General features: G+C 49.3%; 1 protein-coding gene across 1 annotated transcript in view; it reads right to left on the bottom strand.

Annotated features, from left to right (window-relative positions):
- Window positions 1-5,086: 5,086 nt before the first annotated feature.
- LOC6602312 overlaps window positions 5,087-26,282 on the bottom strand; it is a 30,239-nt gene continuing 9,043 nt past the window's right edge. Inside the window, exons 2-3 of the mRNA XM_026992702.1 lie at window positions 19,954-20,011; window positions 5,087-8,225 (exon numbers count right to left, since the gene is read on the bottom strand). Of these exons, the coding sequence (XP_026848503.1) occupies window positions 5,340-8,039 (2,700 nt within the window). The 5' untranslated portion in view covers window positions 8,040-8,225; window positions 19,954-20,011 and the 3' untranslated portion in view covers window positions 5,087-5,339. The remainder of the gene's footprint in view (window positions 8,226-19,953; window positions 20,012-26,282) is intronic.

Genomic DNA, 26,282 nt, shown 5'->3' with positions numbered 1-26,282 from the left:
TACGCCTGCAGTTTGTTATTACGCGCATTACTCTCTCTCTCTCTCTCTCTCTCTCTCGCCCGCTCGCCCGCTCGCCCTCTCCCTCTCTCTGTCCCCTGCTCCACCTTCCTATGGCCCTTTTGCCCCACCCTTCCGTCTGATTGCAACGACGGGAAGGGGGTAAGGGGGTAAGGGGGTAAGGGGTAGTGGTGTCTCGCACAGAAGACATTTTACATTATCCACGCATTCCAAAAAGCAGCCTCTCCTTCATTTCGTTTATTTATTTTCGTATTTTTGTTGTTGTTTAGAAGAAAAAACTAATTAGAGACGAATCCTAATGGAAATACTCGTATTATTCATAATTTAGTTGGACTTTAAAGAGAGTGTCTAAGAGTGTTTCGTATCGTAATCATAAACAGCTAAGGATTGTCTGTGGAATGGAACTTAAATTAGGGCTTAGAACAAGCTTAAACTAGGGCTTAAACGAGGCTTAAACGTAGGGACTAAACCAAAGCGTTTTGCTCTCTACAAATAGCACCACAAGAAAATACCAAAAATGTGGATTATTGCACCTTAAACGATGTGGAGGGGAAGATCGCAAGATCCCGAAATGGTTACGGAAAGAATAGGGATAGGTTTTTGGGTTTTGGGTTTTGGGTTTTGGGCTTTAGGTTTTTTGGGGATCATCGGTTTCCCCCTTAAATTATATGGTAAATAGCATTTTGGAAGTGATTCGATTTTGTTTTCTCAACTAATATCACAATGTTGCTCACTGATTCTCTCGCTCTCTCTCTCTCTCTCTCTCTCTCTCTCTCTCTCTCTCTCTCATAGCATGGCTTTAATTTATGGTAAAATTCTCAATATCAATATCAATATCAGTAGATCTTTCTTCATTATATTTTATATATATTTTTTGATTCAAATTCCTTAAGGTCTAAAAGGCAAAGAGTAAGCTAAGAAGTTTTGGAAAAGTCTTGTGATCAATCGATTAGCTATCGTTTAGTTATTGCTTTTAATTTACATGATTTGTTTTTTTTTTTTTTAGTTAGCTTTGAGATGTTTTTTTTTTTTTAGTTTTTTCGGTAGATATTTTTTATTAGATTTTTTGTTTGTTCCACTTTAAAATTCGAAAAGCACTATGAAAATATGTCTGACAAAGCGATTTGAGTAAAAGTTTTCTGGATTTTTTAATTTTATTTGTTTCTCCTTCTTCTTAAAAAAAAAAAAATTTTAGTTATATTTATTTTTATATATTTTTTAAATTTCTTTAGGTTTTTTGTTATTTTTTCCTCCGTTTTCTTTAGTAATAATTTTCAGTTGTTGAATTTTTTAAGGAATTTCCTTGTTTTTAAAAGTGTTTTTAGCTATGAGTTTTTTGTTTTTTTTTTTGTATTATTTTATTTTGTAGGCAAAAAGCATTTAATGCTTAAAATTGTTGTAACTTCTCAGAAGCGTTAAAGTGAAAAATCTTAACACTAAAAATTGCATTTTTATTAGTTCGTTTAAAAATATCTGTTACGTATATCTGGTAAATATATATGTATATATATTTATGCTTTAGTTGTGTCTTTTATTTAGTCAAAAAAATTGATTAATATTCCGTGGCAAAAGTCGCTCAAATGTACAATGCATAAAATTCTATCTTACAGGAGTTGTTGTTTGTTTGTTTGTTTGTTGTTGCTTTTAAGAGTATCAAAAATTGTTGTTGTTGTGGTTTAAGGCACTTCCGTGTGACGGAAATATAGAGTACTATAGCTAATATATATATATCTATTCTTTGGATATTTTATGGTTTATGTTTTGGTGATTTTTCTATGTACAATATCGGTTTTTTGGGGGGAGGGGGGAGGGGGGGAGGGGGCTGTGAAGAGTGGGCCATCGATCAGTGCCGTGCCCCTAAATCACATGGAAAACACGTCTGGAAAGAGAGAGAATTATGTGGATGGAAACAATGGACCACACCATGCCACCGCTGACTGCCACTGCCCCGCTTTGGAGGACCCTTCGCTGGATCCTGCTGTGTCCCGTTGACCAAACTTCAAACTCAATTTTCGCGCTGCAATTACAAATGATGGCCATAAATCTGTGACCATCCGCTCACGCGGAGACAAAAGAAAAGTTGGATGAATGCCACATGGGGAATGGGGCAGGGGGCATGGGGCATGGGGCATGGGGCATGGGACATGGATGCCCCGCTCTCCGGAAAGGAAGTGATAATAAACGCACGCGACACGCGGTACGGCACTACGTTGTTTAGAGATTTATGCGTGCCACAGAATAGAAGCACACAGAGAAAAAGAGAGCAGAGCGCGTTGCAAGCGCGTTGCAAATAATGTCAGCGGCCAAAATGATGCACGACCAGGCGTATGCAACGGATTATGCAATGCGGCATCATCCCGTCTACTTGTAGGCTCCACGGCTAATACACTCTGCCACATAAGTCACCCGACAATTCCCCCCCGTCTGGTCTGGAGGGAGGGGTTTGATGTAGTGCAACATGGAGGCTACTTAGCTGCCCCTTCGACCTGATTTATGGGGCAGCGGCAACAGCGAGGCAGCGAGGCAGCGAGGAGAGGTGGCCACAAAGACCCAGAGCCCCAGACCCCCAGACACAATGTCTGTCAATTGCTGTATGCCACCAAAAGCATTTTCACTGCTTAATTACACAAACAGGGGGCGGAGGTGGAGGTGGAGGTGGAGGTGGAAGTGAAGGCGGAGGCGGCGGAAGAGGAAGAGGAAGAGCCAGGCATGTGGCAAGTGGGTGGCAGTGTGTGGCATGTCTGCAGTTTCGTGTTTGTTTTGTGCATTCGTGCCCCTGCCACCTGCCTTCTGCCTCCTGCCTCCTGCCCCCTGGCGCTCACTTATTAGGGAATTAATTTAGTCATTGGAAAACAAGGTCAAACATTAGCCGCAAACTGCAATGCAGCAAGTGGTGGCATGCCCCCTACACCACACACTCCACACACCGCACACACCACACGTTGCAACTCCCACGACTGGCCTTCTTCGTGTCGTCCGGACATTAAGGCCCCAAGAAATTTCCATGTCGCAGAACAAGGACTCTTTGCCTCTTCTCTTTGCCTCCCCCACAAGCGTGGGAAAACTTGCCGAAAAGCCATCGCACATAGAAGGCAGAACAAGGAGGAGGGGACGGGGACGGGGACGGGGACGGGGACTGGCACTGGCTGCCTGCGTGCCACAGTGCAGTTTCGTGACGACCGACTGCTGCCTGCCTCCACCTTGTAAGCGATTCCCATTGCCTAAAAGCTTGTAAGCCAGTTTCCGGCTCCGTCTCCGTCTCCGGCTCTAAGGCCCTTAAGGCTCCTAAGGCTCCAACCGCAAAAACTTTAGGGGAAACGAAAATAAAGAAAGAAAAGCTGGAAAATATTGTTTATCCGAAAAGCGGCAAGGGAATATCAGGAAAATACAAAATCATAGAAAATAACGAAAATAGAAACCCAAGTCGCGAGTGTTGAAATGATTTGTGTTTTCCCACGAAGGAAAAACCCAAACAGGACAAAGGAAAAACCAAGGAAAAATATGTAGGGAAATATGCAAGGAATACGTGTAAATAACATATATATCTTCATGGTTCAATCTGAAACGATTCGCGGGTGTTGTGTGCTCGGAGTGATGCATGTTTTCGTGCCACAAACAGGGGGAAATGATGCACAATTCAATTCTGAAAATCAACGAAAATACGCCACTATTTTTTGCTCAAACTTTGGCAAAAACTTTCAAAAATCAAAGAAGATATATTTGCATATAATGTATCTTAGAAGTGCCATCGCAAAATCAAAGACTGAGACGACTGTTCAAAGAAACTAAAGCACTCCAAACGGAGGGAAAAGAAAGAGGAAAATCTGAAAAAATTAATAATGGAATGGAAATGTAATTGGAAATTGAAATAATAATTCAAATGTGATTTTGTTTCTGTTTTGTATGCCATTTGTATCCCCCTCTCGGGGGTAGACTTTTTCTTTTTAGTTTCTTTTATTTATGTGAAAAACGTTTGTGGAACTAATCGCTAATCGTAATAATATTCATAACCGATAACTAGAATAACTAATATAACATAAGTTAATAATTTATTTAAACATTCTAAGTGGTACAAACTAATAATCAATTAATCCATCAATAATCGCGGGCGAGGGCGCTTCCAATAATAAATAACGAAAAACTTCAACGTTGAAAACGAACCCAAAAAGGGGGTTCCCCTTCAAGGAGAGGGGGGAAATAGAAAACTTAAAGGTGTTTTTTTTTATTTTTATTTTATTTTATTTTTGTTTGTTTGTTTTTAATTTCATTTCATGAAAACAAAAAAAGTATTGGAATAAAGTAATAAATTTTTAAATCATTTTTGTTGAACAAAAAAAAAAAGGAAATTAATTTTTTCAATTTGTATTTCAAGGAATTTTTTCAAATAGAAAAATGGAAATGTGTTTTTGTTTTTGTGCCCTTGGGAGAATTCTTTGTCTTGTGTTTAAAAAAAAAAATTTGTTTTTATAATTAAATATAATAAAAAAAAAAAATTAAATATAAATTAATACGAAATTGTTGTTTGCTGTTGAGTTTTTAAGATATAAATAAATTAAGGGAATTCTAAAATTAAGATTAAAATGAAAACTAAAGTTTTTAGAGTTATAAACTAATGCCTTTTTGTGCGTGGTGCGTTTAGCGTTTTGCGTTTTGCGTTGAGACCCCGTAGATACCCTATATACCCTATAGCTCCGTTTCGTTGTAGCGAGTGATTTTCGTAGTCATTTCGTTGCTTAATAATTTCAAAAATGTTTCCTTACAAGAAAATGCTGGAGGAGGATGACCCCCGAAGTGTATCTTAAGCCTAAGTGTTTTTGTGGAACATGGAATTTGCTAGCTGTATCCGCACGAAGATGCCACCGACACTCGCTATCTGGCTATCTGGCTATCCGGCTCTCTGCCACATGCTACGCGCTAAGAACTAGAACTAGAATCATAGTTTTAAGACGCTAAGAACTAGTAGTAGAATCATAGTTTTTAATCGCTAATACGTTGGGTGGTGGGTGGTAGGTCTCCTCTTCTCTTCTCTCCTCTCCTCTCCTCTCCGCTCCGCTCCTCTCTTTCCCTTTCTCTCTCTATCTTAAGATCTCTTTATCTTCGTTTTCGTTCTCCCTTGTGTCTGTGTGTGTTTGTGTCTGTTTTAGGGATCGTAATTCTATATCTTTAAACTGTAGGTAGTAATTAGGTTTTCCTCAGTCTTCGCAGAGATTTCCGGTAATCAAAAAAAAAAAATCAAAAAAAATAAGAACGGTTTTCCCCCCGTCTTAGAAGGTCATGAACTGCCTCGAGGCTGCCGCATACTGTAGGTACAGCCGCCGCTGTTAGGCGCTCTCCGTCTTTACCACCATGGGCATGGGGCCGCCGAGGCTCAGTCCTGCCTGGGCGGATGACTTTTGCAGCAGCTCCTCCTGCAGGAGACTCATGTTCATGGGCGAGAGACCATGCCCCCCCATATTGAGGCCCATGCCCATGCCCATACCCATGCCCATGCCCATGCCCATGTTCATGTTCATTTTCATGTCCATCAGCGGAAGGGGCGACTCCTGCGGGGGCTCCTCCATGTTGCCACGACCTTCGCGGCTGTCGCGGCTCTCGCGGCTCTCGCGACCATTGCCACCCCTGTCGCCGCCCCGCGACTCGTACCGCGTGTGGGTGCGCATGTGGCGCGTGATCATATCCCTGCGGCATGCCGCATAGGGGCACTGGGGGCACTTGTATGGCTTCTCCCCCGTGTGGGTCCGCTGGTGGGTGGACAGGTGATCGGAGCGGGAGAACACCTGCCCGCAGACCTTGCACGTGTACGGCTTCACGCCCGTGTGCAGCCGCATGTGGCGCGTGAGCATATCGGAGCGCGCAAAGGATCTGTGGCACACGTCGCAGGAGTACGCTTTGGCAATGTCGTTGGCGGGATTGCGCGACTTGTGGCGCGAGGCCATGTGCTTGGCCAAGCGGTCGTGCAGCGAGAACATCTGTCCGCAGGTGGGGCACACGTATGCCACATCCGAGCCGGGCGGCATCTCCTCCACGACGGGCGACACGTCCAGATTGTAGCGCCATGCCACCGTCTCCTTGGTGGTGGGGGACGCCACATCCCCCTTGATCACGGGCACGCCCACCGTCGACGAGTGGTGCGAGTGCGAGTGCGGATGCTGCTGGTGGTGCATGTGGTGCGGGTGGAGCGAGTGCGAGTGCGAGTGCGAATGCGAATGCGAATGCTGGTGCGGATGGGGATGCATCTCCATCTTGATCATGGCCGCTGCTGCCGCCGCCGCTGCTGCATGGGCCGCCGACATGGCGGTGGCGTACGGCGACATTTGCTGCTGCTGGTTCGATGATGGCGGGGCGGCATGGCTGGCGGAGGCGGAGATGGGCGTGTGCCCCGAGTGGCTGCTGGAGGCTGGCGACAGCGCATTCATGCTCTCCAGACTGCTGGCGGCACTCATCGATGCGGCAGAGGACGATGCGGCAGGCGGTGGCATCATCGAGGCGCTCGGCGGCGAGGCATTGCCACCGCCACCGCCACCGCTGCCGCCGGAGGACGAGGATTTGTACTTCTTGATCTCCGTTTCACTGCGGACGCACAGATCGAGCGGACGCTCCTGTGGCGGCGGCATGGGCTTCTTCTTGTCGGCGGCGGCTCCCCGTTTCTTCTTCTCGGTTGGGGGCTTGGGGCTGCGCGTCGTCTTCGTGGCGGTGGTGGCTTTGCTTGCCCCGCCAGTGGGCACTGACGATTCGCTGCGCGGCGGCGATGGCAGCGACGGCGGAGGCGAGGCGTTCGCCAGGAGAGCGTGTGGCAGCATCTGGCTGGCGCTCGGGTTGCCCAGACCCTTGCGATCCCCTCCTCCCGGGGGCGATGTCTCCGTCTCGGAGGCAATGGACGAGGGCGTGTGCTGCAGCGGGGAGGGGTAGAGATCGTGGCGCCGCCGGAACACCTCGTTCAAGTACGTGGTGTGCAGATAGTAGCCGAACAGCGGCGAGTGGATGGGAAAGTAGCGATCGTACGGATTGGGGATCTCAGTCTTGATTTCCACATGGAGTGGATTCTCCTTGGGGACCTGCTGTGGCGCAGCCGCTCCAGAAGCTGCATCAGCATCAGCACCAGCCCCGGCGGCGGAGGCGGAGGCGGAGGCGGAGGCACCAGCAGCCTGCAGTTGCAACGGACTCATGCTGATGCGAGGACTGTCGTTGCCGTCGTTGTCGTCGCTGTGCGACAGCTCCAGATCCTCGCCAGAGATGTCCTCCGCGGAAGCCGCTTCCTCCTCGCCATCGCTGGCTGTGTGCTCGCTCTTGATGTACTTAGCCTCCTCCTGCTCCCGCTGCTCCTGCTGCTCCATGGAGTCATCCTCCTCCTCCTCCTCCTCCTCCTCCTCCGCACCGCGGGACTCCTGCTCCTCCTGATCCTCCGCTGCCTCGTCCTCCTCCATGGGCTCCTTCTTGCAGGCGGCCAAGCCATTGCTCTGCGGCTGTGGCTGTGCCTGTGCCTGTGCCTGTGGCGAGGGACTCTGGGGACTGCGGCTGCGACTGCGACTGCGGCTGCGACTGCTGCTCCTCTCGATGGTGTCGTTGTGGTTGTGGTGCAGCTGGTCGAGCACCGCCGAGAGGCGCTTCCGCTTGCGCTGCTTCCACGATGCCGCAATGTTGTTGTTGACGACGCACGGCTGGTTGTTGTTGTTGTTCTGCTGCTCGGCACTTGCCACAGCCGCCGCGGCGGCCGCTGCCGCCGCCTGCTGGTGCAGGCTCAAGGCCAGCGGCATGCCCATGCCCCCGTGGGGATGCGGATAGCCCTGCTGCAGCTGTGCCGCATAGTGGGAGTGGGCCGCTGCAGCCGCCACCGGGGGCGGCGGGTAGACATGGGGATGGTACTGGTGCTGCTGCTGGTGGTGCGGTGGCGGCGGCCCCGGCGGATGGTGGTGCGGCTGGTGCGGATGGTGATGGGGATGGGGGGCATGGTAGTGCGGATTGTGTGTGCCGGCGGCGTGATGATGATGCCCCATGGGGTCGGTGCCTTCTGCCATCGTCATGAGGTCAACTTTTTGTGGAATCGTCGTCGTCGTCGTCGTCGTCGGCTGCTGCTGCTGCTGCGGCTGCTGCTTGCCGCGATCGCGTTCAGCGGTCTGCTGCCACAAAAGGGGGCTGCACGAGAGGCGCCGCTCGTTAATCTTGTGCGGACGAGGGCTCTTGCGGGCGCACTGATGAACTCGAATTGACTGCAAAAAAAGGAGAGGAGAAGAGATGAGATTTTAGGAATAATTTCATTATTTCTATTGATTTATTTTAAATATAATTATAATAATATTTTCTGTGGCCTGGAGATGCCAAAGTCGCGGACATGTACGAATTTTTCGTACCAAAACTCTTTCCAACAAACACTCAAACCTCTTAAATATTTTTCACTTATTATTTGGCCAAGTTTTCTTCGGATTTTCAACAATCTTTTGGCCAAATTTCACACTTTCTGGCTTTGCAAATACACCTACACACACACAAAAAGGCTCGTAAAAGCTGCGATGATATTTGCACAGGTTTTTCCTCAATTTTCTGACCAAATTTCACACAATTTTCTCATACTTGAGGCTTGTGCGAGTGTGCGAGTGTGTGGGGGTGTGCGTGCGCGTGTGCAACACGCTTGGCGTCTGTCTGCCGCACAGGCGCACACATTTCCGCATCAAAACCGAATACTTTCCTCAGACTTATGGCACTTTTGTCCATTAAAAGAGATACGTACCCACATTCGAGGTGATAACTTCACAAAATGGAAAATCAGCAAAGAAACGGGAGTTTTTGTGTCGAATATCAAAGTTCACGGCAAAGAAAACTTGTGCTACGAATTGCTCTTTCTGGCAGAAATGCTGTGCGGCTTCTCGAACAAAAGCTAGTGGCACTGCTCTAGCAACCACCCGAACTCTACACGGAATGGCCGCCTCGCTTCCCTTTCTGGCCGAAAGTCTACACCTCTAAACGCCGCAGGGCGTTGCCAGATCGGGCGGTAGGCGCCCACGCATCACTGCCAGCTGATTGGGAGGTTAGGTTTGGGAAATCTCACAAAATATAAAAGCTAAACCCCATGGATGGCCTGACTGGCAATCAGTCAAGCATCAAAATGCAGCAATTTCTTTTGGCTGTGGCTTTGGCGTTCATCGGGCGTGTGGTGGATGGAGTGCAGTGGAGCTGAGTCTTTGGCCTTCAGTCAAACAGTCCAGCAGTCCAACAGTCGAACAAATAAATAAGATAAATTTTTGTGCTGAAGCTGCCAAAAAAAAAGGAACGAACCAACGAACGAGTAACGAGGAGACAGATGACAACGGCGGCGTTTACGCTGCGTTAGTTTTATGCGTTTCTCCGGGAGTCGGAGTCGGAGTCGGAGTCGGAGCCGTAGAAGGGAGCCAAAACGTGTCCGTCCGTCCGTCCTGTCTCCAATCTCCAAACTCTCCCGCTGTGGGAATTTTTATTGCACTGCCAGCAGATTTTATGGCGCTCAAAGTTTATGAGGCTGCCACTGCCGCTGCCACTGCCGCTGCCACTGCCTGTGCCCGTAGACGTTGACGCTGCTGCCTTGACCGGGGGGGGGGGGGGGGCAGGCACCGATTGTGTGGCTGCAGGAGGGAGTCCGAATCCGTGTCCTGGGCGCCTCCCTCTAAGCGGCGCTGCGGCGCTCCTTTTGGTCAGCAGCGGAAAGCAGGCAAACAGAAATCAATGAAGGGGACAGGACAAGTCAGCATCGCATCGCCACATCGCCACATCGCCACATCGCACATCGCCGTCTGGCGCCAACATTCGCAAATAATTAAAAGTTACCACACACACACAGACACACATGCTACATGGTACATGCCACATGCCTCGCAAAGCAGTTGGCAGTGGCAGCGGCAGCGGCAGTAGCCCCGCAAAGGCACAAGGCACCGGAGCGACAGCACGTCTGGAAGGACGTTTGCTGCATTGCGCTTATCCTTGTGATATATGAATATTGTGCACACACGCACGCCACCGCCACCGCCACCCCAGCCGCCGCCCCTGCCGCCTGCTGTCTGCCCCAAGAGAAGAGCAGAGCAGAGCAGAGAAGAGGAACTGGAACTGGAGCTGGAACTGGAGCTGGAGCTGTAGCTGGAGCTTTGTGCTCTGTCTGCCATAAGCCGTCAGTTTATGGGGTACGTTGTCGTCGTCCTTCCTGGCTGTCCTTCTGTTTGCAATTTGCGCCTACAACTACAAGAGTGAGGGAGCGGGAGGGGGAGAGGGAGAGGGTGTCGAGTCCATGCGGAGGAGACGGCGTGTCCATGTCCTTAACGGTCACGTGTTTGCTTTACGTGTTGAGAAAATGAAAAGAGTACGGATACGGCTACGGATACGGATACGGTGGTCTCCTGTGTTTGTGGAGAGGTTGGAGGTGTTGATGGGTCCGCCACCCCGACATGGACACCTGTGTCCACCCGTCCACCAGTCTCCCAGTCCACCAGTCTCCCAGTCCACTGTCCTCTTCTGTCCTGTCCTGTCCTCACTACTGCCCCATGCCACATGCCCCGATGCCCTCACGCTTGTGCCCCGTGCCACGTTAGTGGCCTGCGATTGCTGTTGTTATTGTTGTCGCATATCGCCCATGTGTGTGTGCGAGTGTGTGCTTAATGGAGTGCGTGCCCGTGTCCGTGTCCTTTGTCCTTTGTCCTGGACTCGACTCGACTCGACTCGACTCTGCTTTAAAGTTTTCCCTTTGTGAACTTTTTCGATTTTCCAACTTTAATTGGCAAAAACGGCCAGAAAGTTTTTCCGCTTGCGAGTATCATAATTCATGTTCTATTTCCTGGAACAGGGTCACCCGAAGGGCAATTAATATTCTTAATTAGGGTAATTAAACAGCGCAATGCTGACAACTACACTGCACTGCACTACACTACACTACGAAAAAGAGAAAACTTTACACCCAGTACATTTTTTTTCCCCCTCTTTCGCCATTCGCCTTTCCATCTTTTGTTTTTTTTTTCTCCTTTTCTTCTGTTCTACGCTCCTTTTACTCATAAAAATATAAAAAACATAAATTTTCACGCCACTGAAAGTTCTCTCTTAGCTACGCCGCTGCCTTTCGGGTCTTGTTAGCACGCGAAATCGGGAATTGGATTGGTACGAATGGTGGGAAGAAAGAGAGAGAGAGAGGGAGATAGGAAGGGAAGAGGGAAGAAGTTGTCGAGATTTTTGATTTATGGCCTGGCAAAAGTTTAACTGCATTTACATACACATACGCATATAGAGATCTATAGAAGATTGTATACTCTTTAAAGGGATCACAGTACATTCACTTGGAACAGCAGAGGAACGAAGAAGAGCGACCTTAAGGAAGGATCAGCAGCCAACCTGCATCGCTGATCTGTTTTGAGAGCATCTATGATCTTCTATGGGTTATGGCAGATTAAACGAAGGAAAGGGTATGCCTATCTTCGATATTATGCCGCCGGTTTGGGCTCCTTTTGTTTGTGTGAAATATTGCATAATGGGTAGAACGAAGGAGAATGGCTGCCAGGAGTCAAAGATGGAGAGATTTGGTGTGAAATGATCCTAAATGAAGTGTTAATTTCATGCCGCAAGTGGCGGATTGAGTGCCGTGCCTCCAGGCGTTGGTGGAATGGCGAATTAAGGGAAATCTCCAGATGGAATCATTTGCAGATCGAGTAAAACATGGCGCTAACAAGTCGCTCGCTCGTGGATTTGTCGCAAACAAACAGCGAGTGAGCGAGCTAGCGAGAGAGCTAGCGAGAGAGCGAACGAGCGAGCGAACGAGCTAGCGAGCCCCAAAGATCGGACAGCGAAACATGCTTGTAAGCAAATGTTTGGCAAAGTGGAACGGAACAACGGCGTGTCGTATCGTGTCGTATGCCCCGTAAATGAGATCTGAAATAAGTGCCAACGCAAGTGCGAAATGGTGCAGCGGACACTTGCTTAATTGCGCTAAACAATGAGCCGCCGCTGAGCCGACGCTCTAAGGGAATGAGGAAGCAGCGCCGGTAATGCCACTAAATGGCGCTCACACAATGGCCACAGAAGCAGCACCAGCAGCAGCAGCAGCACCAGAGGCAGCAAAAAACCAGCCCCGGGCCTCAGCCTCAGATTTGCTGTCGCGGCTTTGTTCGCACTGGACAAAAAAACAGAAGAAAAAAACAGCAAAGCGGGAAAACTGAAGACTGAAAATGCAATGCCAGGGAAATATGATTCATGGCCAAGCGATGACAACAAAAATTGTCACCATTACCGTGTACTGGCCGAAGCAACTCTGGCTAAGAGCGTACACCAGTGGCAACCCTGGCAGCTCCAGGACTTATGCAAGAAAACCTTTCATTTTCCTTAAACTTTTCTCAATGAAAATGAATCGCTGGCAGCCCTGACAGAGTGCAGACTGTACCCCCGTGACAGAGTTGCCACTGTATTTGCATAGCATTTGTCATGCTTATTAAACACACAGGGAAAACCGTGCAAGCCGTGGAAACAGTGGAAACCTGATGAAGTTTTAGCATTGGGAGCAATGGAGTGCAGAGGAGTGTCGTGCCCCCCCCCCCCCCCCCCCCCCCCCCCCCCGGCAGCCCCTTTCCCCGCAGACAAACATGGGGTAGCCGTAGCCGCGACGCCGCGATAAGCCTCGTAGGCATGTGTCCATGTGTCCATGTGGCTCTTGTGGCTCTTGTGGCATGGCGTCGCCGTCCTCCCTCTCATCCGACGACACACAAAGTTAACCAAACAAAATTGCAGAAATTAAAATGTAAACAAATTGTTGGTGCTGACACGCCCCCCTACCCCTGCCCCTGCCAGCAGACTCTCGCGCTGGATTACACTGTACAGTGCACACTCGACTGCAATCCCCACACACACTCCGCACTCCAGCGGGACGACTGCTGTGGCCATTAATCTGGCAAATGTCTCTGACGCCATTTAAGCCACACTTCACTCTCTTTACTTCTCGGACTTGTCTTTGCCTGCAATAAACGACATCATAAACATCAGCATTCAACGTGATATGCATTGATAATGGACAGCAGAGAGACAGCCTGTAGACAGAGCCAGAGACTGAGAGAGAGAGAGGGAGAGGGAGAGAGAGAGAGAGGGAAAGGGAGCTTCCATTGCAAGTGGAAAGCAAACAAAGCATGACCAGGCACAAATATGGCTAATAAAATAAAACGCAATTTGCTTAGAGCCCCCCACCAGGGGGCGACAGCGACAGAAACAACAACAAACAGTGGCTCCATCGGGGGTGGAGGAGGAGGAGGAGGAGGAGGAGAAGGTGGCGGAAGATACGATAATAATGAATGGAGAGAGAGAAAGAGGAAAAACCTAAACTAAACACTGAAAAGTCTCTTAATAAAATACGCCTACAACAATCACTTTTCTCTCTGCCTCTCTCTCTCTCTCTCTCTATCTCTATCTCTATCTCTTTTTGGCTTTGTGCAACCAATGACAGCGGCAACATGTTGCTTGCTGCTGGTGCCGCCTCCCCACTCACTCACAATTCGCTGGCAACACAAGAAAAGCTGCCAATTGAGTGGAAAAGCTGACTCTTAATTGTTTTTCCTGGTATCTGGAATACAGAGTTTATGCGGAGCTCCTATATAAAGGAGAGGATATAGCATTCGTTGGCAGATCTTGCTTCCTGTTCACTGGGAGACTACAAGCAGATTATTTCCACATAAGAATGAGGAATATCTTAGTACTTTTTGCTGCAAATATCATCTGTAAGTGGGAATTACTTTTTGGAGAAGGAATAGATCTTCTTGTGTTCTTTTTTCGTGTATTTCTACCCTGCATAAACCTCTGGCAATCTGTCAAATGAAAATCTCATTTATTATATGAACTACTGCCCGGCCACTGCCACTGTTGCCACTGTTGCTGCTGTTGCCACTGTTGCTGCTGTTGCTGTTTGTTGCTATTTATTTGAATTGGAGACCACATACACATCTGAGTCCAGTGGCCGGCGTCTGGCGCACTGCAATTAAAATGATCACTGTAATTTTGAAAACGACTGCGAATTGCGGCCCGAACCAAATTTGACGTCAATATGCGAGCTAACGATATGCTAATTAGTTGCTGCTGCTGCCAACTCTGCTCCATGCGGGGACTGGGATCATTAATTAAGACGAGAGGCCTCTGATCTGAGAGATCGGATTGACTGCCCCACGGATTGGGGCTGCTGCTGCTGCAACCTACGCTGCTGCTGCCGCTACCGTTGACCAAATGGATAATGCCAGATAATGGCAATTTCCTGCCTTGCCTCTTGGCCAATTGTTGCTCCCGTGCCAAAGGAGCAACACTGCAACAGCACACATGCAGCATGCAGCATGCAGCAAGCGGCCCCTGGCTGACCGCAGCTTAAATAAAATTACATTCAAATTCAATTGTAAATGCATTTTATCTGTTGGTTTTTGCTGCCTGCCACTGCCACTGGGTGCTGGGTGCTGCTCCCTCTGCTGATGCTGCTGCTGCTGCTGCTGCTGCTTGTGTTGCGGCTGTAAACTGCAATCATGTTGCACATTTTTCTCTGGCATGCCTCTTGCTTCTGCCTCCACTTCGAGTCGGTCCAAGTGGCCGTCTAGTCCCTGGTCCGTGGTCCCTGGTCGCTGGTCTCCTACTAGAAACGCAGACGCCTGGGCCTTTTACAATCAAATGTAATTATTTTTGCAATATACACCTTCAGCTGCTCCTACTGCTGCCCGTTGCATAGGGGGCATGTGGCAGCAACAAGTTGCTTAGCATACTTCCGTTTGAGGACGCCACAAAAGGCCGCGCCCGATACCCAGAGTCCAGGCTCTTCTTCCAGAGGGCGATCGCGTGATCAAAGTCAATTTAGCCAGCGATATACAGACACATTTGTTTTGCTGCTAGTGCCCCTCTGCTGCTGCTGCTGCTGCTGCTGGTGCTGGTGCTGCTTCTGTTGCACGTTGCACACACTCCACTCCACGTAGGCCCAACGGTGGGCCCAACGATCCTGTCGTCATCTGCTGCTGCTGCTGCTGCTGCTGTTCCTTGCAGCTAAATTAAACCATTGCCGCTTTATCGGCAAACCAAACCGAATGCAAGAGGAGGAAAGGCAAGGCGAGGCGAGGCGCCTCCTCCAAGGGCAGCACAGAGAACGAAACGGGTTCCGTCTCTGTCTCTGTCTCTATCTCTGTCTTTGTCTCTGTTGCTGTCTCTGTTTCTGTTCTGCCACTCCGAATGTGATGTGAGTGGGATGAATCTTCGCTTTGTGGCACTTCCTTCTCAAAACAGTGATGTTTCCACTAGCTCGCTGCAAGAGTTTATCATAATTAGGCACACGATTTGCTGCTTAATTGCTGAATTAACATAAAGATGTGTGGCTCCGCAGCGGAGCTCTGAAGAATGGCCAGCACGGCCCGGGCCCGGGCCCGGGCCCGGCCCGGTGCGGCCACAAAACGAAGCCAAAAAGCGCCAAGAGCGAAAGATCCCTGACGCTCATTTCATGCTAATTATATATGGCCAACGTACGGTACGGTACGGTCGAAAATGAATGGCTGAAACGCCTGCCATTTTAGCCATAGACTTAGACTTGGCTTGGGCATCAGTTTTTGGGCTAAAAACTTCGACTCCAACTTGGAAATTATTTAATTTTTAACCTCTAGGGCCGCAGTCTCACAGCAATCATCATTAAGCACGAGCGCGCTTTCGTATTTGTTTTTGTTTTTGTTGGGGTTTGGGGTCAGCGCCAGAGAGCAAGAGGGAGAGGGAGAGAGACGCGAAACCCTTTCGTCCGCCTACTCCTCCCTCACCTTCACCTTCACCCTTCACTCCATTGCTCGATTGCTCCATCGTTTATCAGTCAAAAGCGATCTTTTGCAATTAGCCTTAAACGCTTTCTGTGGGCCTCAACACTCACGCACTGGGAGTCGCCTCGGGAGTGGAGTGGATCTTTCAAAGTGGGTCAAACATCCAGATCCTCCACTGGAATCCCCCATTCCATTCCACTCCACTCCATGCCCATTCCCATTCCCAGTCCCATTCCCATTCCCTTTCTTAGCCTTCTGTCCATCACATTATCAGAACGAAATTATCGTATATCAAGCAAGTTTTTGGGGCGGAGGGATTCGTTCTCAGACTCCGATCCAGCGATCCAACGATCCACCGATCCACTGGGCTGCACTTTGAAGATATCTCTCGCGAGCGCGGGCCCGGCGGAAAGGGATCGCGGAACGGACTGCATACGAGGAGTATTTATTTTTAATCATCTTTTTGTGAAAGCAGGTGAAATTTTTGGCATTTATGAAAGTGCATGCGGCGGCTGTGGCGGCGTGACCCATTCCCTGAAAGACGTCGCCTCCTCGTCTCCTCGTCTCCTGTATATAAAAATTAATATAGATTGCAAGCGGCAGATACATTGGGGCAAGACGCCAACCTACAGCCAGCCTTTGCCTGCCGCAAAAACAAGTTGAAAGTTTCTTAACGTTTTTCCCCGGTGTTGTTTCTGTTGTTTCTGTTGTTTCAGTTGTTTCTGTGTAAAATTTATTATGCCGAAAGGCCGATCATTATCGGGTAGCCAGGCACAAATTATATATGCGCGCGCGCACACATGATGAGCATTAAGGAAGGATCCTGGAGGGATCGCACGGGATCCTCTCCTTCGCGGTGCAACCTCTGTGTACCTCTGTGTACCTCTGTGTACCTCTGTGGTTGCAGCCTATAAAATGTCGCAGACTATAAATCCACTTGCAGCAATAAATTTCTCAAAATGTCAGCGCAGGCTCCCGCATTAATTACAAGCAAGAGAGAGCGAGAGAGACTCCAAGGAGACTGCAGAATGCCAGAGTGGCAGAGTGGCAGAGTGGCAGAATGGAGACTCCAGACTGCAGAATGCAGACTGGAGGCGTGCAACACCCGCATTTTGTGTGGCGTAATGTGAGCTGTGTGTTGCCGTGGCATGTAATCAATAGTTGTAACCACCGAAAGTGCACTCGCCAGTCCAAGTCCAAGTCGGAGTCGGAGTCGGAGTCGGAGTCGAAGTCGAAGTCGAAGTCCCCCTCTGGTGGTGCCTCTGGTTGTGGTGCTGCTCTGTGTGTGACCGCAAAAATGCAAGTGCAAAGCATTCAATTTTTGAACCGCGTTGACTGCAACAAGTTCTTTCAATTTGCCTCGTTGCTGCCAGGTGGAGTATGCAACAACCACAACAACAAGTTGCAGCAACCTGCGGCAAGGGGAAAACCGAAACAACGACACTATAAAAAAAAAACAACAACCTGCAATTGAAAACTTTGCGCGTGTTTTGGCTCGCATTTTGATTGCCTACAAGCCGTTGCTGTCACTTTGCATTATACGATCGAAAGAGTCCAAGAGTCCAGTCCACCAGATCGGGGATCGGGGATCGGGTATAGGGGATCGGGGAGAATACCCAGGGACTGGGAATGTAGAGCGGAGGAGCAGGCAGCCGCCTTTCGGCGAGCGTCAGGCGTCAAGAAACGCATGCAAAACGCATGCAAAACGCGCCAAAGTCCACGAAATTCGTTGGGGTTGTCGCTGGGCGAGACAGAGAAAGAGGGTGCCAGGGATAACAGATAAGAGGATGTCCAGAAGAAGGCAAGAACGTGTCTCTCTGGGTGGATCAACGCATAACAAGGAGGAAGCTATGATTTTCAATGGCAGAGAAATCTAAGAACAACGAAGTGAAGTGAAGTGATTATTTATGTGGTTTCCATAGAGACTTCAGCGAGTACTCCCCCAAATAGCATGAAGGCATGTATTATATTTAGAATGAGCTTCCATTTCATTGGAATTTCTTAGAGACGGAGGGGCAAGGGGTGAACCGTTTCCTTGAAATACCGAAATACGTTTTCTTTGGCAGAAAGACTTCTCCACGGGGTGTCTCGAAGCCGCTGCGAAGCCCCTTCAAAGGCCATTAATTACATATTTGTGTGAGCTTTGATTTTCTTACGTTTTTCTGGTTTTTTGTGGTCGATTATCGTGCAATTATGCTTCGTTTGATATGCTAATTCCCCCCCCCCCCCCCCCCCCCCCCCCCCTCAACAAAGAACACACACAATTATGCTGTGGCGGACAGTGAACACTGGAAAGAGCGGCCGGCCAACAGTGAAGTCTAGAAAGCGGACACTGGACGATGGACACTGGACGCTGGACACTGGACACTGGACACTGGATTGGAGATAATTTATGCAGCTCGTGTCACCGATTGATCGATGACTGGGGGCCACCATACACCGTCCACCACAATCCACAATCCACAATCCACATCATCTGCAGCAGGTGTTAATTGATTTCGTTTGCCTCGTCTCGTAATTTGATTCGTTTGTTTATGACCCGTTCCTTTCTTTCAGCTGGATATTTACCGTTTCGAATCGCTTCGGGGGGCTGGAGCTGGAGCTGGAGCTGGCGATGGGGCTGGCGATGGGGCCGAGTGAACCGATTCGTTTGCCAACTCAATTATGGGGCGATATTCAAGAAGATTTGTGTGGCAGACACATAAAACAAGACACTCGCGTTGTTCAATGAACGAATGAATGAATGGAACTGCTCTACGACTGGGTGTCGCAGTGGCCTTTTCTTCTTCTGCCCCTCGAGACGGGCTCTTTTTTGTTAATTAAGCTACATTTCATATGCAGCTGATGGATTTATGAATAAAGCGCCAGCACCACACACCACACCACACCACACCACACACTCCCCAAAAAGAGTAAAAATCAAAATCCAAAACTCAAAAAATCAAGAAATCAAGAAAAAATAAAACGAATATGTGATGACACCGAAAGCGCACGGCAAACCGCAGTTTTATTTTTATTTATTTGTATTTTTGTATTTTTTGGGGCGTGTCAAAAGAAATCTCCCGAGAAATGAAAAATACAAATAAAAAATCCGCGAGAGCTTTTCTGGCCTTAATCGCCACTGGCCCGGCCCGTCCCGTCCCCAAAGTGGTCGCCCCAAAGGTCGCCCCGATTGAGTTGTACCTCGTACTCGCAGTCGTACTCGCAGTCGTATTCGTATTCGTATTCGTATTCGTTGTCGTTGACGTCATGTTAATGTGGCTGCCGATTTTTATGGTCTGGTCTCTGGCCAAGAGCTGCCTCAGACTCCAATCTACAGTCGCAGTCGCAGTCGCAGTCGCCGTCGCCGTCTGTCTGTCGTTGTCTCTGTGGCGACTGTCGCTAGCAATTAATCTTCGAAAAGTGGCCAGAGATTCATTTAGCTGCAGTTTTTTTTTGTTTTTTTTTATGACAAAAACTTGGCAATCTGTCGAGAATGCTCAGGCTTCATTCACTTTCAATGGCAGAGAGCCTGAGACTGAGCCTGAGCTTCAGCTTCAGCTTCAGCTTCACTCCCTCTCAATGGCAGCTGTGCCTCCCCAAAAGCAGCATTGGGTACGGCAGAGTGACACGAGAGTCACGCGAGAGGGTAAGACAGGCTCTGTTTTAGTGGGAGACGGCAATGCCCTCAGCTGAAGCTTCTCTTTCAATGCCCTCAGCTTCCCTTGCCCTTAAGCTGCTGGCAATACCTGGCAATTCCAGGGTAAGTGGCCATGCCATAGTTTCTCTCCCTCTTAATGCCACCTGGCAATGCCTTTAGCTTCGCCCACTCCTAGTGCCGCCTGGCAATGCCTTCCGCGCGAGAAGTCACGTTCCCATCACTGTGCAGCGTGGCCATCGCATCACCCATTGCTTGTGGCAGTCGCAGCAGTCGCAGCAGTCGCACACACATGATCGATCTCCCTCCCCCTCTTTGGAGACCGCCTCCTCCCCACTGCTGCTGCGGTGTCCTCGACGCACGCATTAAATTCAAAATGCGTTTCAGCTTCAGCTTTTTTTTTTTTAGAGACTTTAGTGAAGGTTGCCAGGTGGAGCGCAAGCGCTCGCTGGCCAAAGCCAGCCGGACCCGGGCCAGGGTTGTCGGGCAGCGCCAAAAAAAGAGAGGCACAGTTGCAGCACTTGCAGCGCAGCTGTGTGTGGAACTTACCTCGAGACGGGAGTTAGACTTGGGGCTGGACGATCCGTGGGCTCATCGGGGGCATAGTCTGCAAAAGAGTGGAAAAATAGCGGAGAAGATCGTTAGAGATTGGAGATTTTTTGGAGGAGATGCTGCTATGACAAATTGTGGCAGGCAGGCAGCAGGCAGCAGCAGCAGATCTCTGTTGCGTGGCAGCTTCGGCTTCGGCTTCGGCTTCAGCTTCAGCTGCTAATTGCTGCGGTAATTAAAGCAGAACACAGCCACAGACGTTTCGATCATTAATCAAAACTGGAAACTGGACAAAACTCTGGTCTGGTCTGGCCTGGCCTGGCCTGGCCTGGTCCGGCCTGGTCTGGGGTTCATAAATATTTAATGGCCTTATAGGCAAATATTGAGATCGGATCGTGGGGCAGGTATTTCAGGAGGCGAGAGTCTTGCGAGACTGCTTGGCGTTCGATGGATATTCGATACATAGACTTTTCGGCTGATTTTCCACGGGACATTGATTGATTGAAGTGTTTTAATATTAGTAACCAAAAAGCACAGCACTGGTTGCCACCCACTAAACGTGGAGGCAAATTAAGTGGGCGTGTCTGCAACCGAAAAAACAGTGGCAGCAACAGCAAAAGCAACAGCAGCAGCAGAGAGAGTGCCTGCCTCGTATATCAAAAAGGGAAGCCGCCTGATTGGAAATCGAAGTCGAAAATTGATTGATGATCCCCGATACGGATACTCTTTCCCGAGGAGGAGGGTACAATCGCATTGGGGTTTTAAGGGCAACAGATGCTCGCCTTGCCACAAAGGGAAGCAGAGCAGCAAGTATCTTTTCGGGGTTAAGAAAGAATGCCCTTTAAAGATAAAGATTCATCCGAAAAAGATTCCCCAACTGCGAATGTGAAATTCGATCAAAGGAAGTGTATCTCGTGCTTCGTTCTGGGCAGATAATTCTCCTGCCGTGTTTTAATTTATTTAAATATATCTATAATCTTTTTGTGTTGCTTATTAATTTCTTAGATAAACGATTTCCAGTAGCCGACAGACACAAATCCCATGTCACTTTTGCAATTGTTGCTGCTGCCTTTTTTGGCCAGACAATTGCTATTATTTGCTAATTATTTTGTACAATTTAATCAATTTAATGCAGCACATTGCTGCAACGGGGCGCAGGTGCAGCTGCCAGTTCAGGGGGTTGGGGGGGGGGGTGTCATGATTTGCATGGCAGGGGGGGGGAGGGGGCTGCTGCTGTTGGGGGCGACTGCTAATTGACAGAAAATGTGACATGTTGCTGCTGCAACAGGAACCCTTGCCACTGCTGCACACATCGATTGTGCTTTGTGTTTTGTGTGTTGCCACCTGTTGCAATTAGGCATGCAACATGGCATGTTTTGCGGTGGCATATGACCAGCAGCTATGTGGAGCCCCGAGCCCCGAGTTTCTGTGTTGCAGCTGTGCGCGCGAGGCGACCTTAACAAATATGCCGCCAACAAAAATCAACAAAAATCGACAAAAATCGACAAAAACCAAAACCGAAAACAAAACCAAAACTTGTTCAAAAAAAACAACCCAGAAAAATGCTGCCCCAGTGGCAGTCCGCAACGGGTATCTGTATCTGTATCTGTATCTGTGGGCCTGAGCGTGCCTTGCCTTCCAAACAGCTGCCACTGTTGCTGCCACAGCCACTGGACACGCTGCTGCGGCTGCTGATAAACTCTGGCACTGCCTTATCGCACCCCCAACAAGAGGCTGCGCTCCCATCCTCCCATTCTCTTATCTCATGAACCTTGGCCCCAAACGTGCTCTCCCCTCCCCAACAGTCCCCCCCCCCTATCTCCATCTCTATATCTCTCGACCACTCGACTTGCCACTCGAAGCCGCAGCCCATATTCCATTCGATTTGAAAACTATTCGAACCACACGCCTACTCACAGAAAACCTCAAAAACTCAAAAACTCAAAAACAACCTCACAGATAAACATCGCTTTGTGGCTTGGCTTGGCTGCTGCTGCTGCGTTATTGAAATACGAATGAAATTCGAATGAATTTCAAATGAGAGAGCCGAGAGCCCAGAGCCCAGAGCCCAGAGCCCAGGGAAAATGGAAATCCATGGCGCAGCTCCACTTCTGCGGAGGGAACAAGCGCGTGAGAAACTGATTTTTCATTTATTTTGTTTTTGGTTTTTTTTGAATCTAAAATCAGATTCCGATTCCGATTCCGATTTGTGTGTGTTTCAGCATTTTTTGGTGCCTCTAACGCTGTTTTTTGTTTTTGTTTTTTGGGTTATGGTTATGTTTATGGTTATGCCTATGGTTGTGTGTGTGTGTGTGTGTGTGTGTGGCATGCATCTCGTATCTGAAAACCGTTTGACTTTTGCAGTTTAAACTTTCAAATGCAATTAGTTGTGGGGCATAAATTACATAGAGCCGCAGAGGAGCGAGAGGGGGAGAGAACTTGCTGCAACCGAAAGACTGACCACAGAAAGAAGCCTGCTATTAAAATGATTGCCACTGGGATGTGGCATGTGGACACCCTCGAAGAGCAGAGCGGGGGGTATATCGCATCGTATCGTATCGTATCGTATCGTATCGTTCCACCTACTACAATCAACGAGGCGTGCATGCAACGTAGAAATTGCTACGGCACCGGCAGCGGCAGCGGCAGCGGCAGCAGCAGCAGCAGCGGCACAAAATTAGCAGCGCGTGCTAAACAATTGCCCCAAGCAGAGGCAGGCAGGCAGGCAGGCAGGCAGGCAGGCAGTGGCAACAACAGTAGCTGCTGCCGCTGCAACACAATACACACCCACAAAACGACAGACGATAGAAACGAGAGCGGCGGCAGGAGTTGGCAGGGGGTGGCTGGGGGTGGCAGGAGGCACCTACCTTTTTGCATATTGTTTTACAGCTCAAATATGGCGGCAGTGGCAGTGGCAACATCGCTCTAACTCTCGTAATTGCAACAATTTAACGGTCTGTCGCTTGTGCTCTGCGCTTAAGTGTACTTTTGGTGTTCAGGCAGTGGCAGTGGCAGTGCCAGTGGCAGTGCCTCGGCTGTGCCTCCCATCAGTGGCGCGCACTTTTTCGGCCTGCCTACAACTTAATCAGAAAAACTAATTGCATTTGCATAGGACGCATGGGGCATAGACTCCTGCCACAGAGCCAGAGATTGGAGCCAAGCGGCAGATTCAGTTGCATAGAGGCAGAGAGGCAGAGGCAGAGAGGCAGAGGCAGAGACTGAGGCAAAGGCCTGGCCTCGCCTGGCTTCGGATGTGGTTTTCAACGCTTCGCTGTGTCAACTTTCAATCAAAAGTCAACAAAAAAAACAGCACAGTATCTTTCGGAGCTTCCTGGAGGCAGCAGCAGCGGCAACGGCAAACCGCAAGCTGCAAGTTCTTCTCCTAGCGGGTGCCTCTGCCTCTCCAGAGGTGGCCGCATGTCCGCTCGACCGTGGGAGCCACCGCCCGAGTAAAGAGTAAATTAAAAACGCAGACACAGGAGTATGTATCCATGTATCCATGTATCCATGAGATACACACAGATACACACGTGCAAATACGCAGCTCACATTCTAATTTATATGAAGAGAAAAGGAAGACAGCAGACTGGACGCCCGCGCAGGCGTACGGCTACGCATTTTTGCACGAAGATCTCGCCAGAGTCCAGAGCCACGGCCACAGAGCCTCCCATCAGAGGAGGAGACTCCATCCACTGATGGATCACCGTAGATAAGCGAATCTTGCAGATAATCGCATCACTCACTGAGGCACAGAGGCACAGAGACAGAGAGACAGAGGCAGAGACAGAGACAGAGGCTGCTGCATCCTCTGGCAGGTTGAAGACCCAAAGTCGCGTCGTCCCCGAGACATGCAATAATTTTCAAACAGCAGACAGAGAGCCAGCCACAGTGCCACAGAGAGGCCTCCTCTTGATGATGCATGACAGTGACAGTGCGTTGCAGTTGTTGTTGCTGCTGTTGTTGCACTGACAGTAAGCATGTTGCAAACAGACGCGGCACAGACCTGACAATAAGTCCTGGCCGGCTGCCGGCTGCCGGCTGCTGCCGACTGCTGCTGCAGCGAATTGTGGGTGCCTCGAAAATTAGCCACAAAACTTATTTTCATGCTTGATCTGGCGGCCAGAAGGAGAGGCAACTTTACAGCCGCATCGAATGCCACCGTGCCCCAACGAATTACAGCCTCCTGTCTCACTATCCCTCTCTCTCTCTCTCTCACTCCTCTCTGCTCTCTGGGGCATTCTCCTTCCGAAAATCAATTAAAATTCATGGCTAATTGATTTTTGAACCGAAAAATCCATTCTAAACTTCAGATTTTCTACATTTTTGGTGGAAGGGGGGGGGGGGGGAATACTCTCACCAAAATACGCTCTCTCTCTTTCCCTCCTTCTCTCTCTGGAGAGGGGGGCAGTGGCAGTGGCAGTGGCAACCAAATGAAGCTGGCGCCAGTCATCAGGTGGGGAGCTGATAAAAATCACGCGGCCACTGCCGCGGGTCTCTCTACCTGGAGAGAGAGGATGGGGCATCTGTGTGGTGCCCCCTCGAGGGTAAAGAGTTTTATTTTTTTGTTCCTTCATTTTTATGTCTAGCCACCGACGCAGTTGCAAGAGGCAACCGTCAACGGGGCATCATCATTATCATCATTAAAATGTCAGTTAATAATTTCTACCTTATATGCCCCACAGACCCCGCCGGCTGCAGCCGCCCCGCTCCCCCGCTGCCCCACAGGGCCCCTTGGCTTTGAGTATTTTTGAGTGGTTTTTTTCTTTCCAGTTTTTGACGTTTTACAACAGTCTCGAGAGAGAGAGAAAGAGAGAGAGAGGGGGCCCTGCGCCGCTCCTCTCTTTTCTGCGGCTATGTTTTTCTTGGCTACCTGTGGCCCTGTGTGGATGTGCATGCCCCTTGGGTGGCCCACCATTCCTGCCACTCTGGCCACTCTGGCCACTCTTGCCACTGACCTTATTTCCCCCGCGTGTCCGCGAGAGACAGCGGAAGAGAGAGATGATCCTTTTGCTCTGGTTGCAAGTGCCAGAAGTTCGTTTCTTAAGTCTTTTGTTCGTCGACGAAAATGTGAAAAATGTTGAAAATTGCGCGAGCAATATCCACAATAAGTATTTAAGTAGCCTGCCACTTGAGGCAGGCTGTGGCTGCTGTTGCAAGTTGGTTTCTGCTGCTTGTTGCACCTGCAGACAATTGCTAATAATTATTTATGCGGCCCAGGCTGAGGCGGACTCGACTGCAACGGCAGGCTGCAACTTGCAGCTAGAGAAGCTGCCAACGCTGCCAGCCTGCCACTTGGCATTGGCTACTGTGCAACCAGCAACCCCTCCCTGCCCCTGCCGCCCCTCTACGCCCCTCTGCAACGCGGCTCATCAGGCAGTTAATGACCAGTCGACGTGGTCATCGCCATCGGAGTCCCAGTGGCAGCGGCAGCGGCAGCGACAGCCTCATGACTCCATAATTATGTACACAGATACAGGAGATACACAGATACAGATGCAGATGCAGATACAGCGATACAGATACATAGAGGTACAGCAGATACAACAGATACAACAGATACAGAAAGCAACTGCATTTTTGCCTCCATTGGTGGGTGGAGCATCACGCCTGTTGCCGCTTGAGGCGGCATCCCTCCCCCCTAAGCATGTATCTGTATATCTTTTGCAGCTAGATGTATCCTTGAAGAGTGAAATATATGTCGTAGCTTCGATTCGATTGGATCCATAAGATATATGTTTCAAAATATGTGTTTTACAGATAGATATATCTATGAAAATATCTATAAGATTGCGCCCCATTTCGGTGGCATATTCCCGCCTTAGAAATGATGTATCTTCTAGGGTATCCGGGGCCTCGAATCCTTCGCTATCTATCTTTGTATCTTTTCCTAGGCGACTGCTGCTAATTTAATAATATTTTGTTACTTTATAGGCCGAAGCGACAAGCTTGTTTACAAGCACCAAACATGCAACATGCAACAACCACTTTAATGGCGAAACAAACGAAGGAAAATCAAAGAGAAACTTCGGGGGAAGGCGAGAGAGAGAGCGAGAAGGAGACAGAGAAAGAGAGAGGGTGAGGGTGAGGGTGAGGGTGAGTAGGAGACAAGGCTCTTTAGCATTTTGCAAACTGCTTGCAACACAATGCGGTCGTAAGTTGTGGCATTTTGCGCACTTCCTGTCGGCTGTCCGACTGTCTGACTGTCCGACTGTCGTTCCGTCTTCTTCTTCTGCTTCTGCTTCTGCTCCATCACCGACTGCTCCCCCACTTTGTGGGGCAAGTCTTTTTTGTTGTGTCTGTTGTGGCTGCCACACGCACGCATTGCAGTT

The sequence above is a fragment of the Drosophila persimilis genome, unplaced genomic scaffold (genome assembly GCF_003286085.1).
Source record: "Drosophila persimilis strain 14011-0111.01,24,50 unplaced genomic scaffold, DperRS2 tig00000780-arrow-arrow-pilon, whole genome shotgun sequence".
Taxonomy (NCBI): Eukaryota; Metazoa; Arthropoda; class Insecta; order Diptera; family Drosophilidae; genus Drosophila; species Drosophila persimilis.
This window is presented reverse-complemented; position numbering and strand designations above follow the sequence as displayed.